The 24542-nt window shown below is 35.2% G+C and overlaps 1 protein-coding gene across 4 annotated transcripts in view; it reads right to left on the bottom strand.

The window, feature by feature from the left end:
* CEPT1 (choline/ethanolamine phosphotransferase 1) overlaps nt 1-24542 on the bottom strand; it is a 46393-nt gene that overhangs the window by 1295 nt on the left and 20556 nt on the right. For 3 of the 4 annotated variants that reach the window (XM_058439472.1, XM_032155035.2, XM_032155034.2), the window contains exons 3-8: nt 24364-24511; nt 22606-22747; nt 8690-8774; nt 1367-1498; nt 734-892; nt 103-228 (exon numbers count right to left, since the gene is read on the bottom strand). In XM_058439472.1, the coding sequence (XP_058295455.1) occupies nt 103-228; nt 734-892; nt 1367-1498; nt 8690-8774; nt 22606-22747; nt 24364-24511 (792 nt within the window). Of the gene's footprint in view, nt 1-102; nt 229-733; nt 893-1366; nt 1499-8689; nt 8775-16736; nt 16822-22605; nt 22748-24363; nt 24512-24542 lie in introns of all 4 variants that reach the window. The other variant, XM_058439473.1, reaches the window with a different exon arrangement.

A 24542-nucleotide genomic window follows, 5' to 3' on the forward strand; every position in this document is an offset into this window, starting at 1 on the left:
TACAATTATATGAACCAACTCTCATGACTGGTTCATCAAAATAAGAAAACAAGCAACCTTCAAACCCTCAAACCATGAAATAAGACTTAGTACAATACCTACCAGGGCAATCCAAAGTACAATATATTCATCAATAAAGCTGTTAAAATACTGGTCCAGAAACAAAAGTGCCGGACCTATGAATGCTGTGTCATGCAAATGCATTTCACTTTTCGTCATGTGTGCAACCTATGAATAAAACAGAATAACGTAGGCATTTTCCTAAGAGGACAATTGTGAGCTACATAGTAAATCATATTGTGCTCAGATATCAACTTCCAATTATTATTTAGGAATAGCTGTTGAATTCCCAAAACTAAAAACCCAACAATATGAAATGTGTCTGAGAAAGAAAGGGATATATCATGTCAACTAATCCTACAAAAGATGCTTTTCACAAGGAGCCTTAATTTGAGTGTCCAGATTGAGACTGAAGAATGTAGATAAACTGAACAACCAAATTAAACAGTGGATAAAAAAGTGAAAAGCTGTATGTTTTCCAAGAACTTCCAGTAACTTCAAATTGTAGCTTCACAAAAGAGTAAAAATAGTTCCCATGTTGATATCAAGAGATTCTGATTAGAGGAGGGCAAACTCTAGGACCATTTACGAAGCTACAGATTGAAAACTATAGCCATAAAACCAAAATAAGATGAAAGTGAAAAACACAACAAATAAAAACTCAGGTGCTTACCACAAGCTTATTAGTGATTTTAGCAGACACAAAACCAAATGTCAGTATATAAAGACAGGGATGCTTTTCAAAAAGCTGAACTGCAGATTTCTTGTAGATCATTGCAGCTAATGTAATCACTGATCCAATATGGAGAAAAGGAGAAAGGACACTTGTTCCCTGTACAGAGTGAAGAGAAGAGTTAACAGTGTTCAGTACTCATCAGATACTACATGGATCTGCTGCAGAACAGTTCAACTCAAACTTTCAGGAACCTCATGGTGGCTGATAGGGCAGCAATTTCTATAAATCACAAACTAGAAGAGCCAATGAAAAGTAGCAGCATAAATTGATTAGGCACAAACTGAGGATTTCACTTAAGAGACCAGGCTTATTTTTACAAAGCAGCTCATACTTTAAAAAACATGTGAGTAAGTGTGTTTGTATGTGTGTATGCATAAAAGTATGAATATATAAAGCACATAAATGCGGGTAAGTATATATAAAATTGAAGTTTTGAACATTAGTTTCTTTAAAGGCTAAGTATAAATTATAAATTAACAAATGATTTTATACATTTGAAATAAAAAACAAAATGACAACAAAACCAAGTCCTAGTGTAAACAAGCGTTGAAAATCTTAAGACATACTTACTGCTATTGTTGATCCATTTTTGCCAACACCACCTGTGAAGATTACACGGAAGTAATTTGTACAGGAAAATATGGTCCCTGCTACAGTACAAAGTGCAGGAAAAATTTTCATTTGAATATTCAGCACTGGAATCTTTAATGGGTAGAGAGAGAAAACAATTAAAACATACACAAACTAAGAAAACAGTCTAATATTTGATTCATATTCCCCAAAACTTTCCATTCCCTCCAATTACAGAAATATGTAAAGTAATGAAAGTGTCCTTTTCCTCTTCATTATAAGCAATATAGCAAGTCTCAAGAGTTGAGACTATTTAGAAATTAATCTCACTTCTGACATCAACCTTGAAAAAAAACAAAACAAACGGATTCAACTTTATTGACTTGTGTCACAAGCTAAGTTAGGTTCACCTAATGCATCCCAGTGGTCTTGCAACAGTGAACCAGGATGTGTTCTGGCCTTTTAATAAAAGGAGTGCACCTTGCCTTTTTCTTTGTATATGTTTTTGAATTCTACCTCTAAATCTGTAGAACATTCATAATTGTTGTGAGGAAGTATGAAGCATAATAGAAATGTTGCAACTAGATATAAAAATCTGCAGAGTATAGAGAATGGAAGACAAAATTTCTATTCAGAAGAGTTCCCAACTCTAAATTGTTAGGATACAGGCAGCTAGTAAAAGCAGAAGGCAACTAAGAAGGCATTCACATGCAGGAGAAAAAACAGGTCAAGTACATTCAAACAGATTCTACTATTGTGCATCCAAAATTTTGAAGTTTAAATGTACTTTTCAGAAAAGTGAATAATATATTCATAAAGTATACCAAAAATGTGTTTATTTACCTGAGGTATGGGGGACAGAGTGGATTGATGTCATGCATTTTTGCAAACACAATATCCATCATTTAAAATGAAATACACTTGTACTGAATTTTAAAAATCATTTAAGAGTCTCTTCTTTTTCGCATCCCTCTCTTTAGCTTTTTTGGTCTCAAATTTTGTCCAATATGGATTGAAAAGAAAGCAACGGTAAAATAAATGATGTAGTCTAGTAATAGAAACAAATGATTATAGAAACAAGATTCCAAAAGCCCCCAATGGTTTAATAAGCCATGAGTTCTTACAATGAAAAAAAAAATTTTTTTTTTTTAATTGAGACAGTCTGCTCTGTCACCCAGGCTGGAGTGCAGCGGTGTGATCTTGGTTTACTGCAAACCCCGCTTCCCAGGTTGAAGTGATTCTCCTGACTCAGCCTTTTGAGTAGCTGGGATTACAGGTGCCTGCCACCATGCCTGGCTAATTTTTGTATTTTTAGCAGAGATAGGGTTTCACCATGTTGGCCGGGCTGGTCTCGAACTCTTGACGTCAAGTGATCTGCCAGCCTCAGCCTCCCAAAGTGCTGGGATTACAGGTGTGAGCCACCATGCCTGGTCACAATGAAAGCATTTTAATTAGGGCTGTTTACACTTTGTACAGCTGTCATCTATCTACACTTTTAAAATCAAATAGCAAATGTGGCACTTCCTACTATATAGAAAACCTCAGTTAAGACTGGAAGACATAAATCTTAATGGTTGGATACTTTATTTCTTCAAAACTCTCAAGAACTCACTTTGTTTAGATAACTCTGTTACCTCTTGCAAAAATGCAGCTCTAAAAAAAAAAATGAAATCAAATGTTCAAGTTTAAGTTGTACTGTAGCAGTGTTAAATTTTCTAAAATTAACTAGAGCAACCTAAAAGTCAAGTCCTAAACTTTATGGAGTATCCTAAATGGTTATCTTCTCCCCCTAAATCTCCAACCTCTACAGTCTAAGTTCAAAACTTGTTTTCAAGAAAGGAGAAAATCAACACCACGGTTGCTTTGAACTCCAAGAGGTTTTTCTGCTCTTGTTCAATAAACTAGGGACATTACATTCTCAATCTGATGCACCCGGCTGAAACTCAATACTGTGGCTAGTTTCCTGGTTCCCAGCTTCTCTTCCCACCCCTCCCACTTTTGACTCCATAGAGACAAAGGATCTCTCTGGCAAAAGGGAAAACACTATATTTCCCTCAGATTCCAAAAGAAGCAAAGCATTATTCTATTACAGGGACAGCCCTGTATTAGGGCCAGGGTACTAAATGAGTACCATCTCTGTATAATAGTCATCTGTGTCATAAATGAACTGAATGAGAGTCATAACTCTATTTAAAATTTGGTGAAATTGCTTTGGGATCATAAAAATTGTTGCCCTTTGAAAGAAGAATAAACACAAACATTAGAAAAGCCAGGAAAATTAGTACATGGCTTGGACCACAAAGTAAGAAAGCAAGCTATTGACCTAGGAGCAAAGTCTCATAGATTCTTAAGGTTTTCATCACTTCTGTCACATGTTAGCTATATACACCAAAACATAAGCTCCTGAATGTCGGATTTTGTTTGAATTGATTTTGTACACTCTCTAGAGCCCTGGTTATTGTAGGTGGCTCAATACACATTTGTTAAACGAAGATTAAAATCTTCTCCCTTTCTCTTACTTTCTATGTAGAACTCCTGTTTTGGGAGAGTATGAAGAAACATCTAGCCCCCACGTTAGCAATGAAAAAGAAAGTGAGCTACCAAGAAAATATGAGGCAAAGTGAAGGAAAAGCTCAAGTCAAAGGAATCTCAAGTCTCACCAGGTGATCCTACTACTTATAAAAAACACAAAGTGTTGCCATTCTCACCCCACGCTTAAGATCAAGGAGGGTGGCACATTCTGTCTTTCCCTCAAGTCAAAAAGGACAGGCACATTCTGTCTTTCCCAACCTTTTTCTTTCTGTCATCATCTTGGAACTTATCAAAGGTGGCCAAAGTGCATCCACTCTCTAGAAATAGCCAAAGAGCTATACCAAAGACATCTTTATGTCAGGTCTGCTTGAAGTTTCAAGTCTTTAAGAGTTGGGAAGAATAAGAATTCCTTTGGGTCATGGTGTCTGTCCTACAGCCAGGCAAAAACTCTCCAGACTCATACCATGAAGGTATGCATCCAAATAATAACAATGTAATGAAATTCACTTTTAAAAAGGTTCGAGATAGAAAAAGAAAATCTTAAATTATCAGTATCTTTACCAGATTACAAAGGTCATGTTTTTTGGTTCAATAGCTTGTATTAATGCAGACTAATATCAGTTAGTAAACTTTGACTAGTTTTCTTATAAGCATGATAAAATGTCCTTATAGGCTTTGTACATCAGAGCAGAAATAAAAAGTATCATTTTGAGATTAGACACTTTCCTTCAAAGAATGTGGGAATGCCTGTTTGTAAATCATTTTAATGTAAATGAATTCCACCAAAATACAGCAAATGTTAACATAATTAGTGTCTACAAAGGAATATCACCCTATCAGAATTATTTAAGTGTAAAGGCATTTTAAAGTCTTGTAGTTCAAGAATGAGATATAATCAATTTATACTACATAGAACGTCTTCAGTCTGACCAAATGAGTCCTGAAACCTCACCTGCAGTGGTAACACTCACCTAGTTGCCTTAACTGAATTCCAGAAAGTCCCTTATGGCTTAATACAATTTGATCAATTACCACATTTAAAAGACTCAAGCATCAGTAAAAGTAACCATGAGTTGATGATATTAAGTCTCTTCCAAAGTAAGAATATATTCTTCTAGGTTTTTTTTAAAGAGAGATATGATAGAAGATAGTTCCAAGGCATTCTAAAAGGAATGTCTTTTGGGGAAGTAACAAACAAAAAATATGTTTTTTGTTTTTTGCAATGTATAAAACAAGCACTGACTTTTATGCATGAAGACAATTTCTTTCCTTTGGAAAAAAAAAAGGAAAACAACAACAACAACAACAATAACTATAACCTTTGGTAAAAATTCATCTCTTTGGGGAAAAAATTTGGCAAAGAATGGGTAATCCATATGTAATAGATGCAAATCACTTACCTTTACAAAACAGCTGATCTTCTGGAATCAGCCTTATGAAGACACCTGCACTGTTTTTATTTGTTCTGACCATAAACTTACTTTCTAAATGCCAATAAAAGCCTTCAAACTTAATGAGGATTTGGAAGGCAATTTCCATTTTATGGCCTCAATCTCAGAAGAGATGTAAATTTCATACCTGAACCCTAAGTAAATATCTTTTCTCCATTTGGCACACAAATAAGTGAGAGCTCAATATGTAGTACTTGTTCCTGTATTAACAGAATGCAATTCAAAACAGCACTTTCAGTAATGAACCTTAATGCTAAGTAAAAAGAAAAAAATAATATAGTGATCTGGGGTCAATTATGGGAATCTGTATTGGGAGTTGTTAAAAAAGAAAAAACATAATATTTCACTAAGTCTCCAAATATATCACCAGAGAAGTCAGGTTGTTCCCTTTTAGTTTAATGATGCTAACAGTAGGACCAAAGTGCTAACAGTAGGATGAAGGGGCAGGGGGAGAATCTGTTTTCCTGTTGCCACCTCACCTCACGAATCCTGAAATTAGATTGCTGGTTTACTGGGTCTGGGAACTCCATTTCAGATGTGAATCTGAGAGTTCCTCAGATAAAATATATAATTTAAAAAGGATGGTTATATTAATTACAAGACAGGACAAAACATTTGATCTTTATAAAATAAAAAATTTTATCTACTATGTACATGTGTAGGTTATATGTATAAATCATAATAGAAAAAGGTAAAAAGTATACCTGAAGGAATTTACTACCAGGCATCACCTAAGAAATAAGGATATGTATATAACGTGCACAGACAACTTCATTTACAATGTTTTATGCATTTCCATATTTATAACAAATAATTAGGCACACAGGTTGAGCATCCCTAATCTGAAAATCCAAAATCTAAAATGCTACAAATCCCAAAACTTCTTGAGTGCCAATGTGATGCCACAAGTGGAAAATTCCACACTTGAGCTTATGTGACAGGTCGAGGTCAAAACATAGGTGCACAAAAGTTTATTCAGCATCCCCAAGGGAAAAATGACCCTCCCAGCCCCCTTCATAGCTGCAATATATCTTTGTGCACAGACCCATATCCTGTCACGTAAGTACACCCACAAAGGGTAATAAAATGGCATTGTGCAGGCTGGACATTCCAACAACAGGTTCTCCCCAATGCCCGACATGGGGCCAAGAACTAAGTGAATTACTGCTTTTTAATTTTGTTTCTGTGTTTTGCTTATTCTCTGCTGTGTGGTATAAAGATATTGTTGAAAATGTCAAAAAGGCCTGCAGATACTTTTTTGGTTAACAGTGATAACATACAGGTATTCTGGTGATGCTATTGGGCTGCTTCACTACCCTGACCACATTATCTTTTCACTGATATGTCTTATTTTTTGCTAAATATATCTATGTGTAAATAAGTGTTAGAAAATGACTGCTTAAGAGCAGTATGTAAATTGAGAGTCAGGAGTAACACTGATGCCAAACCACGGATTATCCACATGGGTGGCTAAGATAGTAACACTTTTGCTTTCTGATGGTTCAATACACATACTTTGTTTCATCCACAAAATTATTAAAAATATTGTATAAAATTACCTTCGGGCAATGTGTATAAAGTGTATATGAAAATAAATTTCATATTTGGACTTGGTATCTCAAGATACCAAGATATCTCATCATGTATATGCAAATATTGTAGAACTTGAAAACATTTGAAATCTGAAATACTGGTCCCAAGAATTACAGACAAGGGATACTTCCCTTGTATAAACCAAACACTGACTTGTTTTCCAATAATCAAGCCAGAAATCCCACTTTTTGGATATTGGTATGCTGAAACTTTATGTACAAGATATTACAAATAATTTTTGGGGGAAAATTTTGGTATACGAGGGTTATAAAAATAATAATCAACATAGTCAAGGGATATAAAAACTTTAGGAGTGGGGGTAAGCTTTAGGCTTTATGATCTGCTTTCAGGAAAACAAAAACTATTATTTCCTTCCTATAAGGCAAAACTGTTATTAAAAAAAAGAACTAGTCTACTAAAGAGCAAAAGTAATAAAATTCGTATTTCCTACACATTAGTCTCAAAAGCCAATAGGGTCTCTATAGTGAAATCTAAGATACATAAATGAATGATATTATGTACATAACTGAATAGTTTCAGAATTTTCCCAGTTGACTGTGGATTATTTTTATTCCTTCATCTCTTCCCCCTTCACAGATTCATCTTCCCAACAAAAGATACTTAACAAATCATTTCTGGCAATAAATACTTTGGGTAGTATATCAATTACACTTCCTCAAGTACCTAATTTTCCATCGTAAAGTGAGTTAGGTAAGGGAAAAATGTTGCTCAGTAAATTTCCCTTATACTTTAAAATTAATCTGATTTTTAAGAATTACATTAATTTAGGTCTAGTAAATCTTTTCTTTGTTAAGATTTCACCAAATGAATGATAAATACTGTATTCTGAAGGGGTGATGGTAGAAATCGGCAATTAACTGATGACCAGGGGAGTACAAACTATGACGACCCCAATCTGAAAGAATACATTAAAACTGTAAGAGCAGCAACAACTTTTGAGTGCTTATTATTTGATAAGCACTATTCTAAGTGCTTTACACAATATATTAACTCCTTTAATGCATAAAATAACTTTATGAGATAGGTAATACTAATGACCTCATTTTACAGAGGAGGAAACTAAGCTAGAGAGAGTTACACAACAGATTTAAGTTCACACAGTAGGCCATGGAGCCTGGGTCAAACGCACACAGTCTGGTTCCAGAACTCGTGTTCTTGGCCCCCATATTTTACTCCCTACCTCAGAGGTTTTTGGAAAAGAATCTGTGTTTGTAGGAGTGACTATATTTCAGGTAGACCTGGAAATCAAGGTCCAAGCTCGTTCAAACAATTCCATGGCACTGATTTCATTCAACAGGTATTTATCCTGTTTTGGATTAACTTACAATCTCAAATTTGTTATTCAGCTTTAAGTATATGACAGAAAAACTAGTAGACTCATGTAGTTAAGAAAGAGAATAAAAGGTCTAATTTAATCTTGTCACTGGTTAACTTGTTATACTGTCTGCTGTTTCCTCATCTGTAAAATGAGATGACAATACTAATTCAGATTCTCAATGGCCTTCAAAAATAATAGCCCTGGAATAGTCCTAACGTTCTACGTAACTCCAAGTAGTAAAATTCACCATCCTCTAAAGAGAAGTTGTGTTCTACTGTTTGCTATGACTTTTCATTTTCAGAAAAAAATAATTTCACACATTACCCTTTAACTGGATTATTCCATATTAGAAAACACAAGCAAAAGACAACATGCATTACATGGGATACACAATGTGAACAAAGTTACCATAGATTGCCAAAAAGGTGGTCCTCCAATCACTGCCAGCAAATGCATGATTATTATGAAGATTTGCACTTCAGTCACATCAATTCTGATTAGGTACAAAAAGCCAAAAGAGCAGAATTAGTCACAACAATTTCAAGTTAATTACTTGCAAGCTTAGCAGCATTCCTCTATCATGCACAATAGAAAAAAAAATCTCAAATATTGAGGAAAGGGGAAAAGGAGGCATCAAAAATTTGTTAAGAGCAAAATCATATAAAATCCATAGCCTTTTAATTTAATTTGATGAATTTCAAAGAGCAATAAAAACCCCTCCTTTCCAAAGGAAATTTCTGACTCATTGAAGTTAGGCTGAAACCACAGGTTAACCTTTCCCACCAAAAAAAAAAAAAAAAATTGAGGAGGTATTAAATTTTGAGTATCAAGCAGAGGATTACATTGCACTGCTATAAAATATGAAATCTTGAAATAAGTGCTCTGTAGTATCAGATGAAATAAACGGTGTGCTTTAATTAAAGTAACATAAATCACTGAGACTTTGTAAAACTTACTGTTCTTTAGATATATTCATTTAATGTCTGCCATTTATAGGTGTGAAAAAAAAATCTCCTCCAGTTCTCAAATTCCTATTTTTACTAGGTTAACTACTCTAAGACTTCTGCAAAGAAGATACTGAAAGCAGCCAAGAATTAGCTTTGGGGTTGCTGAAAATAATTTTACAGTCAAGAAGAGACAAACCTCATGCACAACACAGGGCAGCAGAAATTAGAAGCCTGAAAGTGTGAAAAAAAGAACATGGGCAAAAAGATTGAGAAGCAAAACATATGCTGTTTTTCCTTTCCTCCTGTAAACTAGCACTTTCTACAATTCTGAGATTATCATTCTTAGATTACTGGATTCAAATGCCTTCTATTTTGAGAACTTACGCTACAGATATGCTTGCACAAAATGATGTTTGTACAAGGTTATTCACCATGGAATTATAAATTTATAATAGCATAATTTAAAAAAATTCCCTCAGAGGGAATAGTTACATAAATTATGGTACTTCCATAAAATAGAATATTTTGCAGCTTTTAAAAAGAGTAGGGCAGCTCTCTATATACTGATATAAAAAGTAGCAAAGATATAGTAAGTGAAAATAAGTTGCAGAATGTGTACAGGCTATGTTTTGTGTAAAAAAAGAGACAAATAATATTCTACTTTTATTTTTGCCAGTAATTGCATAACAAATTTCTGGAAAGATACATTACAAACTAAGAGTGGTGGCTACCTATTGGGAGTACAGTATAGAAACTGGGGAGCTGGGAGATAAGAATGAGGAGACTTCTCACTGTATACCTTTTTATAATGCTAGTTTTTCAACAAAGTGAATAATTTATCTATTAAAAGTAATTAGTCTAAAAGTAGATAACAACAGCAAAGGGATTCAATTCCCAGAACAGAACAGAGCCTCCATTTCTAAAAATATGTAAAGCAGATAATCTGTAATGTGAGTTTAAGATACATAAGCTGTCATGCTGTGATAAGTAACTGGGTTGAAACTAATGTCTTGCAACTAAAAAAAATGGGTCTTTGTTTGCCCAAGAATGTTTTTTTAAACAGAAGCTTATTTAGCTGCAAACATACAGTGATGTAGTTATCTTGATATACACATTGAAAAAAAAATGGACTGAATTAGGCTAAAAAGAATCTGTAGAGCTGACCTGGTGAGTGGTGTTGCCAATAAGGGGAATTACACTCAGTAGCAGATTCAGGAGACTAAGCAGGTAGGTGTCAAAGATGATCGATTCTGTCTTGGGTGGAGGAGGGTAGACATCTTAGAACATTTTGCTGGATATATGAAGTAGCCTTTTGGAAGGGGAAGGGCCAGAAGTATAGAATTACAAAATAAAAATGGAGGGAACCTCATGCAATTAATCTTTGCACCATGGATGAATATAAAAGAGAATAGGAAACATAAAAGATCTTTACAAAGTCTCAAATTGGGATTCTTAGGGCAAGTTTTATAGAATAGTCATTTGAAACTTTTGACAGAATTTTCTTAACCATTCTAATACTGACATTGTATTTAGATGAATAATGTCTTACTGTTATGGAGAGAGGGCCAGGAAACTTACTTACCAGTTGGTAGTTAGTTAAGAGTATTTTTTATTTGCTTATCTGATTTAGAAGAATATTCTGAACTCCAGGATGAGAATCTTCTGCTCTGAATCATGAGAACTGCCTATCATCACTCCTGGAAGTGTGGTTCTAATCTTGACTGTCAATGAAAAAGGGTGCATGCAGTGCAAAGTCATTCCCAGGAATGGGAACTAAAGCAAGCTAAGGGGGACAGGTGGTAGAAATGATAAACAAGAGTTTACGATTTTGTTTAGAAGACAGCTAGTTATGTGACAATCCATTCTTTCACCTTTCCACTAAGAAGTCTCAGTATGGGCTCAATTTACTGTAACACATACTAGAAAGAGGCTCATTTTAATCTTTTTGACCATACAGGAAATACACAGTTATTTAGAGGACAGAATATTATATAAGGGCAGGGATTTGGCATGTCTGTAATCACTTCCTTTTTATTGTTATTATTATTTTAAAAATGGAGAATCATCAGTGGTAATATTCCCAAGTGTTGGGACTATTCCTCAAAACCAAAACAAAGAAACTGACCACTACTACCACACCAAGAAAAAAACAACAAAAAACCCTTCAAGACACATGGGTTATGTGGTCAAAGAGGACCCAAACACCAGTGATTTTTTAACAAAACATATGGGAAAACAAATTTCTTATGTGTCGCATTAGATTTCTACAGCCTAAAGTTGTAGAGGGAGAAAATTAAATGATACTAACCACAATTTTCTATATCTATGAAGGTACATGAACATCTTGACTGGTGCTGCTTTAAAATAATTTCTTGGCTGGGCGTGGTGGCTCACGCCTGTAATTCCAGCACTTTGGGGAGGCCGAGGCAGGCGGATCACCTGAGGAAGGGAGTTTGAGACCAGCCTGACCAACATGGAGAAACCCCGTCTCTACTAAAAATACAAAATTAGCCAGGTGTGGTGGCACATGCCTGTAATTCCAACTACTCAGGAGGCTGAGGCAGGAGAATCGCTTGAACCAGGTAGGCGGAGGTTGTGGTGAGCTGAGACTGCGCCATTGCACTCCAGCCTGGGCAACAAGAGCAAAACTCCGTCTAAAAAATAAATAAATACATAATAATTTCCTATTTCTACTTCATTTTAATATAGGTCGTCAAAAGACAAAAAAGAATTCTCCCAATTACTGGGGATAACCCATAATGAATATTCTCATCAGGATGCACTTAAATTACTATGACAAGCCAGAAACAAACACTGTTTTGATGGCTGTCACAAAAAATAAAAAGAAGCAAACCATTCATCTGATGGGGAAGCTATAAATTTGACAGTCTGAGGTCAAAATAACCTTCAACGCCTGTAATAAACTTTATGCCAATCATTCCTTACAACACCCTAATGGTCTACTGATTAAGAGAGAATAAAGTGTACTAAATGAATATTAATAATTTAAACTTTTAAACAAGGGAACAGAGCATCTCTTTAGTTGGAGTGACTATCTCAGGAGGTCTTCATCACTACAAAAAGCTTAGAAAACTCCCTGATCAAGGCAGTTATTACATCAGAAGTGCAAAATAGCTTTTAAAAGGGGGTAGAACAACTCCAAAGTAAGTTAGCTAACTATGAGAAAAGTTTCTATTTTGAAAGTTTCCATTTTTGTTTATCAGTGTTCAGAGAGATGCCTGACAAATGCATTTGGTTTGAATTCCAGAACTCAGTTTTAATTGAGGGATGTGAAGGGATTTAAATGGCATTCTATGAAAGCTAAGCACATTAATCATCTTTCCCACAAATTTTTAATGTCTTTCCCCTCTAAAAGCAGAAACAGACAATCTATTGTTCTTCTACATGTGACATATGCATTTCAAAGATACACTTGCAGTTATTTTGTAAGTATTTTTGTTAAACCATAAATAGTAAATATAATTGTGTTGTAGTTTGGCAACACAATTGTTTATATTAGTTTGGTTAACATAGGATATGCACTAGGGATAAATTCACAATGTCAAAGAATCCCCGATTTGTACAATTTGACCTGTGAGCTATTGTTAAAGAGAAGCACTTTGTTTAAAAAAATCATCTATTTGAAGACATCTAGATTCTTACTCAAGGATTAGATAGCTATTAACTCCAGGTTTATAATTATCTGTAAATGGATCTGAAGCTCTAGGTAACTTAAGGATAACCAGAGCATGACATTTAGTATAGATTCTACCAGAAATACCATGGGTGGGGTGAACTGTTGGTGGACTGAAATAAAGATTAGCCTAAAAATTCAATATACTGACTTTGAATATTTTACTTTCTACCCTTGATAAGGGACAAACTGGACATGGTAATCTTAGTATTAATAACATTAACCATACAACTGAGAGATAACTTGGAGTATTTTTAATTCAAGTGTTATAAATTGGGAAAACAGACAGCAAGACAAGTCTATTTTTGAAATAAGCTTAATTATTAAAAACACATTACCTACCACATGAATGACTATATGGATCTTCAGACTTTCTGAGAAGACTAAAAAGAAAAAGCCCATTGAATAACTCTGAGTAAGAAGAGAAAAATATAGCCAAAGGCTAGAATAGAACAAGTCCTCTAATATAAAAAGAAATAGAGTATAGGTCTCAAATTTAAGGTGCAGTCTATCTTTATCACCTTTGAAAACAATAAGACCCGAAAGGAGAATCCTCTCACAATCTCTGAGTTAAATAAAGGGATCATGAACTTATTCTTCCTCTCTAACTGGCACAATACAAAATTTGCCAACCATTGGGAGTCACCTAAAACAGGTCTTAATATAGCAATAATGAAGACTTATTATATCCTTAGCACTACAGTAAGCACATTACATTCTTCACCCTTCTAATCGCGACAACCACCCTAGGAGGTAGGAAATATCACCATTTTGTAGATGAGAACATTTAGAAAGGTCAAGTGACTTTTCCAAGGTTATAAAGAAAATAACCTTGAAGAGAAACCGGAGTATTGTTCCTATGTGGTGCTAAAACTCTTTGTATTCTAATACAATTTCACCAAAAATGCTAGAATATAACAGGAAATAGCTTATAGATAGTTTACATGCTAATAAATCAAATTTACTTAGAAACAAATTATTAAGGACAATTCTTTCTGAAGGTTTTTTCCAAACTTCATTAAAAAAGAGTATATTTGACAATCTCATTTTAATTATCAAATCAGTTTAGGCAATAAGTATTAAAAGCAAAAGAAAATCGCCGGGCGCGGTGGCTCACGCTTGTAATCCCAGCACTTTGGGAGGCCGAGGCGGGAGGATCACGAGGTCAGGAGATGGAGACCACGGTGAAACCCCGTCTCTACTAAAAATACAAAAAATTAGCCGGGCATGGTGGCGGGCGCCTGTAGTCCCAGCTACTCGGAGAGGCTGAGGCAGGAGAATGGCGTGAACCCGGGAGGCAGAGCTTGCAGTGAGCCGAGATCGCGCCACCGCACTCCAGCCTGGGTGACAGAGCGAGACTCCGTCTCAAAAAAAAAAAAAAAAAGCAAAAGAAAATCTCCACAAGTTAGCAATTGGTAAAAGAAAAGACAGTATATACAGAGAAAACAAAGTATTTTTAAAGCTTTTTTATGATGTTAAAATGCATTAGTTTTTAGAAAAATTTTAATAGAAAAGGCTCTATAAATATAGGGTACTTTGTTATCATAGACAAACAAGGTGAAAGTAGATACAGTCAATATTCTGACTGTTAATTTCATTAAGAACATTGGTGGAAAAGACCTTTGCTAAGTATAATCAACAATAATAAAAAAGGGGCTATCAAAAATTATAAATCTACAAATCTAGGCAACTGCAATGAGCATAAAGCTACAAGTCTTTGGAGAAAGTACCAGAAGACAGTGTAAGGGTAAAGGGAGGCTAACAATATACTTCTTAGTACAGTCGGCCCTCTCTATCTGTGGGTTCTGCATCCAGGAATTACACCAACCACAGATCAAAAATATTAAAAGTTGTGTCTGTACTGAACACGTACAGACTTTTTTCCTTGTCATTATTCCCTAAACATTATAGTATAACAACTATTTACTTGGCATTTACATTGTGTGAGGTATAAGTAACGTAGAATGACTTAAATTATACAGGAGGATGTGTATAGGTTCTATGCAAGTACTACACCACCTTATATCAGGAACCTGAGTATCCCTGGATTCTGGTATTTGCAGATCTTGGAACCAATTCCCCACAGATACGGAGGGACAACTGTATTTTCCACATTCCAAGGTTATTTTGAAAAAAGATGCAGAATATCCCTCCATATGAATTTGTCCTCAAAGCCATCATTACTGCCACTGAATAACTGGATTTACAACACTGAAATATACCTTTCAGACAGAACTCAGCCAGGCGGGTGGATCACGAGGTCAGGAGATCAAGACCACCCTGGCTAACATGGTGAAACCCCATCTCTACTAAAAATACAAAAAATTAGCCGGGCATGGTGGTGGGTGCCTGTAGTCACAGCTACTCGGGAGGCTGAGGCAGGAGAATGGCCTGAACCTGGGAAGCGGAGCTTGCAGTGAGCTGAGATAGCTCCACTGCACTCCAGCCTGGGTGACAGAGTGAGACTCTGCCTCAAAAAATAAAAAAAAATAAAAAAAAAATAAAAAGAACTTGGCCAACAAGGAATTCACTATTTCTGTATTATTGAAGCAATATTAAAACGTTTACAATTCTTTTTCTTTCAGGGCAGGAGACCTAATGTAGGAAACTTAATAAACCCTTGCATTGATATAATGATCTGTCAGGTTTTCATTTGAACAGTTCTCCAACATTCTCTGAACTGCCAAATAAACTGAATCTAAGCCCTATTTTTTCTTATGCTAAAGTGTGAATGATTCTGGACTATCTTACTGGGAAAACATTTCCTAACAATGTTTTTAAAAGTCATAAGGTCAAAACTGCAGTTATAAGAAAAGAAAGAAGGGTGAATGCAGTGGCTCATGCCTGTAGTTCCAGGGCTTTGGAAGGCTGAGGCAGGAGGATGACTTGAGGCCAGAAGTTCAAGACCATCCTAGGCAACACAGCAAGACCTGTCTCTACAAAAAAAAATTTAAAAATTAGCCAGGTGTGACGGTGCAGAAAGGTGAGGTGAGAGGAGCACTTCAGCCCAGGAGTTTCAAGGCTGCAGGGAGCTATGACTGTGCCACTGCACTCCTGCCTGGGTGACAAAATGAGACTCTATCTCAATTAAAAAAGAAAAAAAAGAGAGGAAAAAGATACATTACTTTTAGCAGTACATTAGAGAAATACGTATTTACTGAAAAGAAAAACAACAAAAAAGGAAAGTATTCAAGGAATGACTATAGTAACATGAAAAGCTACGGATATTTAGTTTCAAAAGCACAACTAAGAGTGAAAAACATTAAGCAAAACAAACAGAAATAAAAATAGCTTCCAGCATAAATATTATACAACACAAAGACTGCTGTAAACTCAAGCAGAACTAGTACTAGACTGCTTAAAGTATATGCTAAAGAAGTTAACAGAATAAGCAGAATCTTTCCTACATTAATATAGAATCATCTCAACTTCCTTACCTAAGAAAAACTCTGCTTGCTTTATTCTGTTTTCAAAATAGAAATATAAAAAAAATTCTATTTACTGGTGGAAAGGTACTTGTTTTAAAAAATAGTACATAGAATAAAAATAATAGGCACAATAGGCAAACGGGGGAATTGACTTTAGCATCAAATCACCAGAAATACCACTTTTTAAAAATTTTATTTAATAGGGTGGATTTTTATTGCCCTAATATTATACATTAAAATTATGTTTTCTAATAACCTGTTTGTGACATACCAACAGGTAGGCTTTTGATTTTTCATGTTTTAATTATTCTGTGCATGACAAAGGTGCTGTCTTTACTGAGTTCACACCATTGTACATCAGATAGCATGAATATTCTAGCAGTTACCGTGAAGTTCCAGAACCAAGGCCCCAGGGTTCCTGTGAGAAGCTGGCATATTATAATTATGATCTGGGACTCTGTAACATCGAATCTATGCATAAGGAAACAAACATTTCAAAATAACTTTACTCAGAACTTTTGCTAAAGAGCCCTACTAACACAGGTAACAAAAATAGATTTAAAAAGTAGCATTCTTCTTACAAAGACACCTAAAGATGGAATGATACAATTTATACAGTACTATACTATCCTTATACATACATACATAGTTCTTATCAAGATAGAAGTTAAAAAATTAAAACTGTAATATACTGGAAAAATGACTTTTAAGTAGGCAGCTGGAGACACTAATACTAAAAACACAGACTCAACTCTAATTACCTAGTAGTGATGAATATTACTTGCCAAATAATTACACTATGACATAAATCCCTTTAGCACCAGAACTGATCTAGACTTCCCTGTAGATAGGAATTCTTCTTAGAAGTCCCAATGTACATTTTGAAAAACCACTAATCCATCTTATGCTTCTTCCCTGTCCCAAGCCTCACCACACTCCTACCTCTGCTATCTCAAAAAAACTAGCATATATGTGGAAAGGGTAAGTGGGAAAGAATCTAATCAAGAGTAACTTCTATTTGGATATGGTTAGAGCAAAAATCAAATTGGCCATCTCCTTATCCTATTTCCTGATAATCTCTAGTCCAGAAGTTTTCTTTTTTCCTCTTTCTCTTCCCTAATTCCACACCAGCATTATAATACTCCACTACATTGGATTAGTTTACTAGTGATAAAAATAAGTAAAACATCCAGTTCAATAACTTAAAAAGTTTGGAAACACAGATAATAACACACAAAAAAGTAGCAGTATAGACTAGGCTTCAAATAAAAACTACTTAAACAAAAATTAAGAACTGAGGAATGCTAATGAGATAGATAAATGTCCATGATTTTACCTGGTGATCTGAGAGGCCAAACTGCAATCTAGGTTTTACATTAATACAAATGGTTGTTTTAGGACATCATCTATGGCAACTGCTAAAATTAAATGAACGGAGCTGAGGCCCAAATGAACAAATCATTGCTGAAAAAAAGCTACACAGGGAAATTGGAAACTGGAAGGAAAACCTCTGGTATTTAATAATTCATGTGATAAGTATTAGACATTTAAAGATAAATAGATTCTATGCAGGGATTAGAAAGTTTCCCAATTCTGAATCCATAGAAAGTGGATTATACATTAACAAACAACAGTTTTTTATTATCAAGAGGTCTTCAAATAATTATTCTTTAAAAATTACCTGGACAAAAAGATGAACTAAATTTGTCAGACTACCTAGTGGAATACATAGCCTATTAACTTTTTTCATTTAACTATAGAAAAGAAAGAGTGGGAAGCTACTTACTTACATAGAAATAAACATTTGGTGACAGGGTTTTTAGCTAATGTAAATGTGAAACTTTAGAAGCATGAGTTGAAAAATGTAATAAAAGCGAAAATCAATACTCTGCCTACTGTAATTATAAATAAGTACATTTGTAATAATATCTGTGTAGAATTAGTAGACTCACAGACTTTATAAACAGAAAGAACCTTATAGATCATCTAATCTAAAGCTTATTTTACAAATTAGGAAATGAGGCCCATGAAAGTTACAAGCCTTGCCCAAGCTGATATATAAAAAAGATAACTTAGAGATTAACATTTGAGCCAACATATATTGGCCCAAGTTCAATTTATTATTTTTTTGTCTTGGACAAAATAATTGAAGAGTATTTTGCTCCTGAAATAATTTAAATGAGTTCTGCCTTTACAGCATAGATTTTTTTTTTTAAGACCGATGTTTTAGGCTGGGCGCAGTGGCTCACGCCTGTAATCCCAGCACTTTGGGAGGCCAAGGCGGGCGGATCACGAGGTCAGGAGATCGAGACCATCCTGGCTAACACGGTGAAACCCCGTCTCTACTAAAAATACAAAAAATTAGCCGGGCGTGGTGGCGGGCACCTGTAGTCCCAGCTACTCGGAGGCTGAGGCAGAAGAATGGTGTGAACCCAAGAGGCGGAGGTTGCAGTGAGCCAAGATCGCACCACTGCACTCCAGCCTGGGCGACACAGTGAGACTCCGTCTCAAAAACAAAACAAAACAAAACAAAAAGACCGGTGTTTTATGTAAGTATAGTTTTATTAAAGATTGATTAGGATTTCTAAGCATTTAACTTATAGAAATGATTCTATATGTATGTCTACAAGTTATATAATTAAAAATACCTAATATAGGCCGGGTGCAGTGGCTCACACCTAATCGCAGCACTTTGGGAAGCCAAGGTGGGCGGATCACGAGGTCAGGAGATCGAGACCATCCCGGCTAACATGGTGAAACCCCGTCTCCACTAAAAATGCAAAAAACTAGCTGGGCGTGGTGGCAGCACGCACCTATAGTCCCAGCTACTCAGGAGGCTGAGGCAGGAGAATTGCTTGAACCCCGAGAGGCAGAGGTTGCAGTGAGCCGAGGTTGTGCCACTACACTCCAGCCTGGGCAACAGAGCAAGAGTCCATCTCAAAAACAAAACAAAACAAAACAATCCAAAAAAATCCTAATATAGATAGTTTAGGCCTTAAGGGAGAAAATGTGAACTCTCCCATTCAGTATAATCCATAAATATCTTAAAGAGTATTCTGCAAAAATGAGCTTCAATTCATATTTATCTTCTACAATCCAATCCTCCCATGAAATTCTAGCCTCTAATCCCATTTTCCTCCCCAGTCTTTCATATCCAGGCTAGTCATCTCTATCAGATCTCTACTTGCTCAATCCAGGGGCATTGTGAGAACAGGAGTCTGTCTAGACGTGACAGGCACTAATATTCTCTGTGCAAGGTAGCTTTTAGCTGTGATCAGAGCAAACTGCTGGAAGACGTAGCTCATAATTTCAGAGAAGATGTATCCAAAGCATATCTGCTTTCTCAAAATGCTAGACTTTAATGACAATTATTTAGTTACAGATGAATTAAAATCCTGTGACTATTTTTGTTCAAGATGCTATAAGCAAACTTAATAGCAATTAAAAACAGTAATATTAAAGAGGCTAAGGAACAAAAAATTCTTATCTGGCAAACATTCTATTTTATGAAGTTATTAAAAGTATAACAACCTAAATTATAAATAAAAAAGAAATTCTCATTATTTTCACTTATGTATATAAACATCAAAATAAAACAATTCAAATAAATAAGCATGTTTAAAAATAACATTCCTAAGGTACTTAAAGCTGCTTTCACTTTTTTCTAGAAAAGAGTAAGAAAATGCAAGTGATTTTAAAAACTTTCTTTACTCAAACTACATTTCGGAGCTGACCTTGTTCCCTCCTTATTAAGCAAAATAAATTTTGACTTTCTCCTCCATGCATACAAACTTCAGTAAGTCTTTAGGGATATCTATATGTATTCTATAGATTCTATGTATCTATATGTATATCTCTATTTATTTCATATGCCTCCATTACATTGTTATTTTGATAAATGGCTCCCTAGCGTAGAGCACTTAGCCTACATTTCTTTTTTTTTTTTTTTTGAGACAGGTTCTTGCTCTGTTGCCAGGCTGGATGGAGTGCAGCGGTGCGATCTCAGCTCACTGCAACCTCTGCTTCCAGGGCGCAAGTGATCCTCCTACAGGCATGCGCCACCGTGCTTGGCTAATTTTTACAAAAATTTTTTGTAGAGACTAGGTCTATATTGCTCAGGCTGGTCTTGAAATCCTGGGCTCAAGTGATCCTCTTTCCTCGGGCTCCTAGAATGCTGGAATTAAAGGCATAAGCCACTGTGCCTGGCCATAGCACATTTCTATGAACATTATAGCCTGCTTTTAATTTAAAAAACAAATTTGGTGCTGCTTTAATGCAAATGTAGAATTTCTGAAAATTGGATACAATTTCCCAAATTAAAACCAATCCCTTGTAATACTAAAATTTAAGTTCATATATTAAATTCAAACTAATCTTAATATATCTAGTGTTTCCCCCCGCCCCCCACCCCAAGCCTTGCAAGCACTCTAGTGTCAGTGGCAGAGTTTCCTCCTATTTAATGCCTCTGCCTTTTACCCTAGAACTCCTTTGTTCCTATATCTTTAGCTATTGTTCTATAAATCATTCCCTCTTTTTATTCAGTATCTTCAATCTCTTCTCTAGCAGATTTCTTCTGAATGCTCAAGATTTTCTCATAAAAATACAAGACCCTCCTTCCTTTGAGCCCATATTCTCTCCTCTAACCAATGCTTCTCTCCTTCACATCACAGTCACATATTTTATAAGTAACCATATATAATGTAAAATAAATAGTAGTCTACTTATTTGTTCCATTCACTTCTTATCCCCTACAGTCTGGCTTCTATCCCACCATTACACAGAAATTACTATGAATAGTTCACACTGCCAAATTCAATGTACACTTTTCTGTCCTCATTTTGAGTCTTGGCAGGATTTAGCAATGTTCTTTTGTGAAATGCATCCTTCTGGCTTTATATTCCAGTATGCCTCCTACTACTCTGGCTGTTCAATAAATTTCATGGGCTTCTTTCTAAGCTTGCTCTCTAAGTTTTCTCCTGTTCTCATTTTATTTGGATGTCTAAAATCCCTCACATATATTTCTGGGTAGACTCCTCTCTTTAAATAGGTTCCTTTTCCTGTAGTGCCTTTCTCTACCTTCATCCAGCCACCCAAGGAAGGGAACTAGGAGTCATTTCAGTCTCTGCCCTCTCATTCATTCCCCACATCCAAATATACATTGTGTCCTATAGTTTCTACCTCTAAAGTCTCTCTCCAATTTATTCCTTGCTCTGCAGTAGCACTACTGTTGTGTTAGTGCATGCTTCATCATTCACATTAATTATGCTGATGCTTCCTATAGCGGGTCTCCTTGCTTCTGCCACAGCCTACTACAATTTACCCTCTGCCTTACCACCAGACTGATCTTTCTAAAAGGCACTTTTGTCATTTCCCCACTTTAGGTTCTGCAAAAGTTCCATGCAGATTCAGGATAAAAGCTCATATTTCTTGGCAGAGCACGGGACCTTGATTTTCTGGATCTTCTCCAGCCTTATCTCCTGCCACTCCCTACAGGCAGGCATCTTATCATCCAACCATATGGAGTTGTTTACAGTTCTCTATATACATACTTCATCACAGGATAACATCATGAGGGAAATTCAAAGACTGGAAGACAGAAAGCTGTGATATCAAATCACTTCTAAAAACACTATTTACTCTTCTCCTACATCCATGGTTAATTTTCTTTCCTTCCTTCAGTTCCCACACCATATGGTTGGTGCTGTATTATTTGAAAGGGAAAGAGAATACATTAGGGCTGACAGATAAATAAGCTTTCAAAATAGGTATTGAAAGTGAACTGTGAGATAATAACCAACGAAACATAAACTATGTGAAATCCAGATATTATAAATTCTGCCATTTTTGAAAATAGTAGAAACACTAAAAATTAAGATTGGATTAAGGCGCTGCTCTCAGAAACCATCTTCTTTTTCCTGGAAATGCACTTTTATATCTCAAAATAAAAATGGAATTAAGGTAAATAATGGTGGGGAAAAAAAGTGAATTTTTCTGGGGGAAAGACAAAGATGAGGGGCTACTGCTTTTTGTATTGCTTTCAAAATACTGGCTGGGAGGTTCTGATATCTCCTTTTAAAAAAGTATAATAGAGGGATATATGCAGAGACTACTAGGAAATAGCTATAATAATGAAGCTTAAATTTTTAAATTTATTTAACTTAGTGATTTGATCAATTTCTAATACTCAAATATTTATAAGGCAACATTCTCCATATGTGAAAGAGAAAACAAAAATTACCATTAAGTATTACTTACATTCCAAATCGCAATGTTCCAGAAACATACGTTTGCCAGTGTGCACAATAGAACATAAATGTCCCAGCAAAACAACAAAAAAACATCCAATCAGGGTTTGTCCCCAGCTGCACTGCAATACAAGTTCCAAGAACCACAAAAACTGCAGAAGAAAGATCACAATGAAAACCAAATAATAGGAATAGCAAACAACTGAGCTGGAAATGATTTTAGATGAGACAAAAAGATATGCTGTAAATGCACAATGTTCTCTCAGTTATCCATTGTAACAGAAAAGTAGGATATAATCTGTTACATAATCTCTTACCCCATAATTTCAATCTCTTTTTTTTTTTTTTTTTTACCAAATCACTTAGTGGAAGCAAAGTTCTCGAAGGCAACTAAAATACTTCAACATTTCTTCGAGTATTTTCCTGACTTAGAGACACTAGTACTAATGATGAGCAAATCATTACAAGGCAGACAGCCAAAAAAGAAAAACAAAGAGGCTATATAATCCCCAGACGGACCGACTTATTTGCTTCAGATTGATAACTGTCTTTTTTTTTTAAACAGACATTGCTATGGGTGACATACATAGAAAAAGACTTTCTATACAAGTCTAGACCTCAAACTACAATGCAAAAATGACTGCAATTTAAAATAAATAATAGGGAGCCTGCCATCCTGCAGTCAGCTGGTTGTTGCCTTTCAAGACAGCCAACTACCACTTATTCAACAGAAGTTTTGAGTATTTCTTGATTTGACTCTTAAAAAATTATATGAGCTTAGTTGCTTCTCCTTCTCTACTAAATAAGCTGCTGTTGGGATACAATAAAGCAATGATTTTGATATGCACCTATACCTGTAAATCTGGATTCAGGAGGTAAAACTATAAGGGGTTTTTGTTTGTTTCTTTTTAAATATTTTAAGTGCCATGCCAAACAAGAAAATAATTGAGAAACTAAATAAAACAAAAATAAAAGAGGGGAGGGATGATTTCCTGTCAGAAACACTAGTCGAAAAACTGTCATTTAGATTTTAAGTATCTTTTTCCCCTCTAAAAACATAATAAACTACTATTTTAAAAACTTGCAAAACAGTGCAAATAAAGAGATATCACTTATAATCGAAACAGAGTAACTCAGTTATTGCTAGCACTTTAGTTTCTTTTAAAAATTGTATATGAGGTGTAAAACATGCCATATATATAAATGATTACTATAGTTAAGCAAATTAACCTATCTATCATGTCCCATAGTTACCTTTTTTTCTCCTGTGGTAAAAGCACCTAAAATGTACTCTCTTAGCAAATTTCCAGTACACAATGCAATATTAACGATACTCCTAATTTGTCATAGTCTTTCTCTGAGCTTCTTATGACGTAGTTATAATCCAAGTCCATTAACATAATTCTGAATGTCTACATAACATTCATTTAAATATATGAAGACCACAAATTACCTAACTAGTCTCCCACCACTGTACTCTCATTTAGTTCATAAGAGTTTTGATGATGACAATTATGCCCCAAGCTTTTAAAAACAAAAGATGCCAAAACAATATTTGGGGCTAAAAATAACAAGCAGAAAGTAATTTCTAAATTTCCTAACACTACCAATAATGAACAAATATTAACTAGGTTCATAGTCTTTTGAGAAATACTAAAACTTAATACAAAATTACTTATTCTCATGACTAAACATGTATTCTAACACCGCTTAGAACATTGGTTTAATCATTGTTAATAATCAATAACATTAAAAAAATCAACAATACCTGTTGATAGTGAATCACAACCATGATCAAAAAGTTCTCCCAGAGGAGAACTACTATTGGTTCTTCTTGCCTGTTTCCCATCAATAGCATCCAAAGACTGGTAAATGAAAAGGCCACAGGCACAAGCAATATATGCCCACAGAGGTGCCTGTGAAATAAAATAAGAAAGGCAAGAGTAT

Source organism: Hylobates moloch, unplaced genomic scaffold (genome assembly GCF_009828535.3).
Source record: "Hylobates moloch isolate HMO894 unplaced genomic scaffold, HMol_V3 SCAFFOLD_5, whole genome shotgun sequence".
NCBI classification, from domain to species: Eukaryota; Metazoa; Chordata; class Mammalia; order Primates; family Hylobatidae; genus Hylobates; species Hylobates moloch.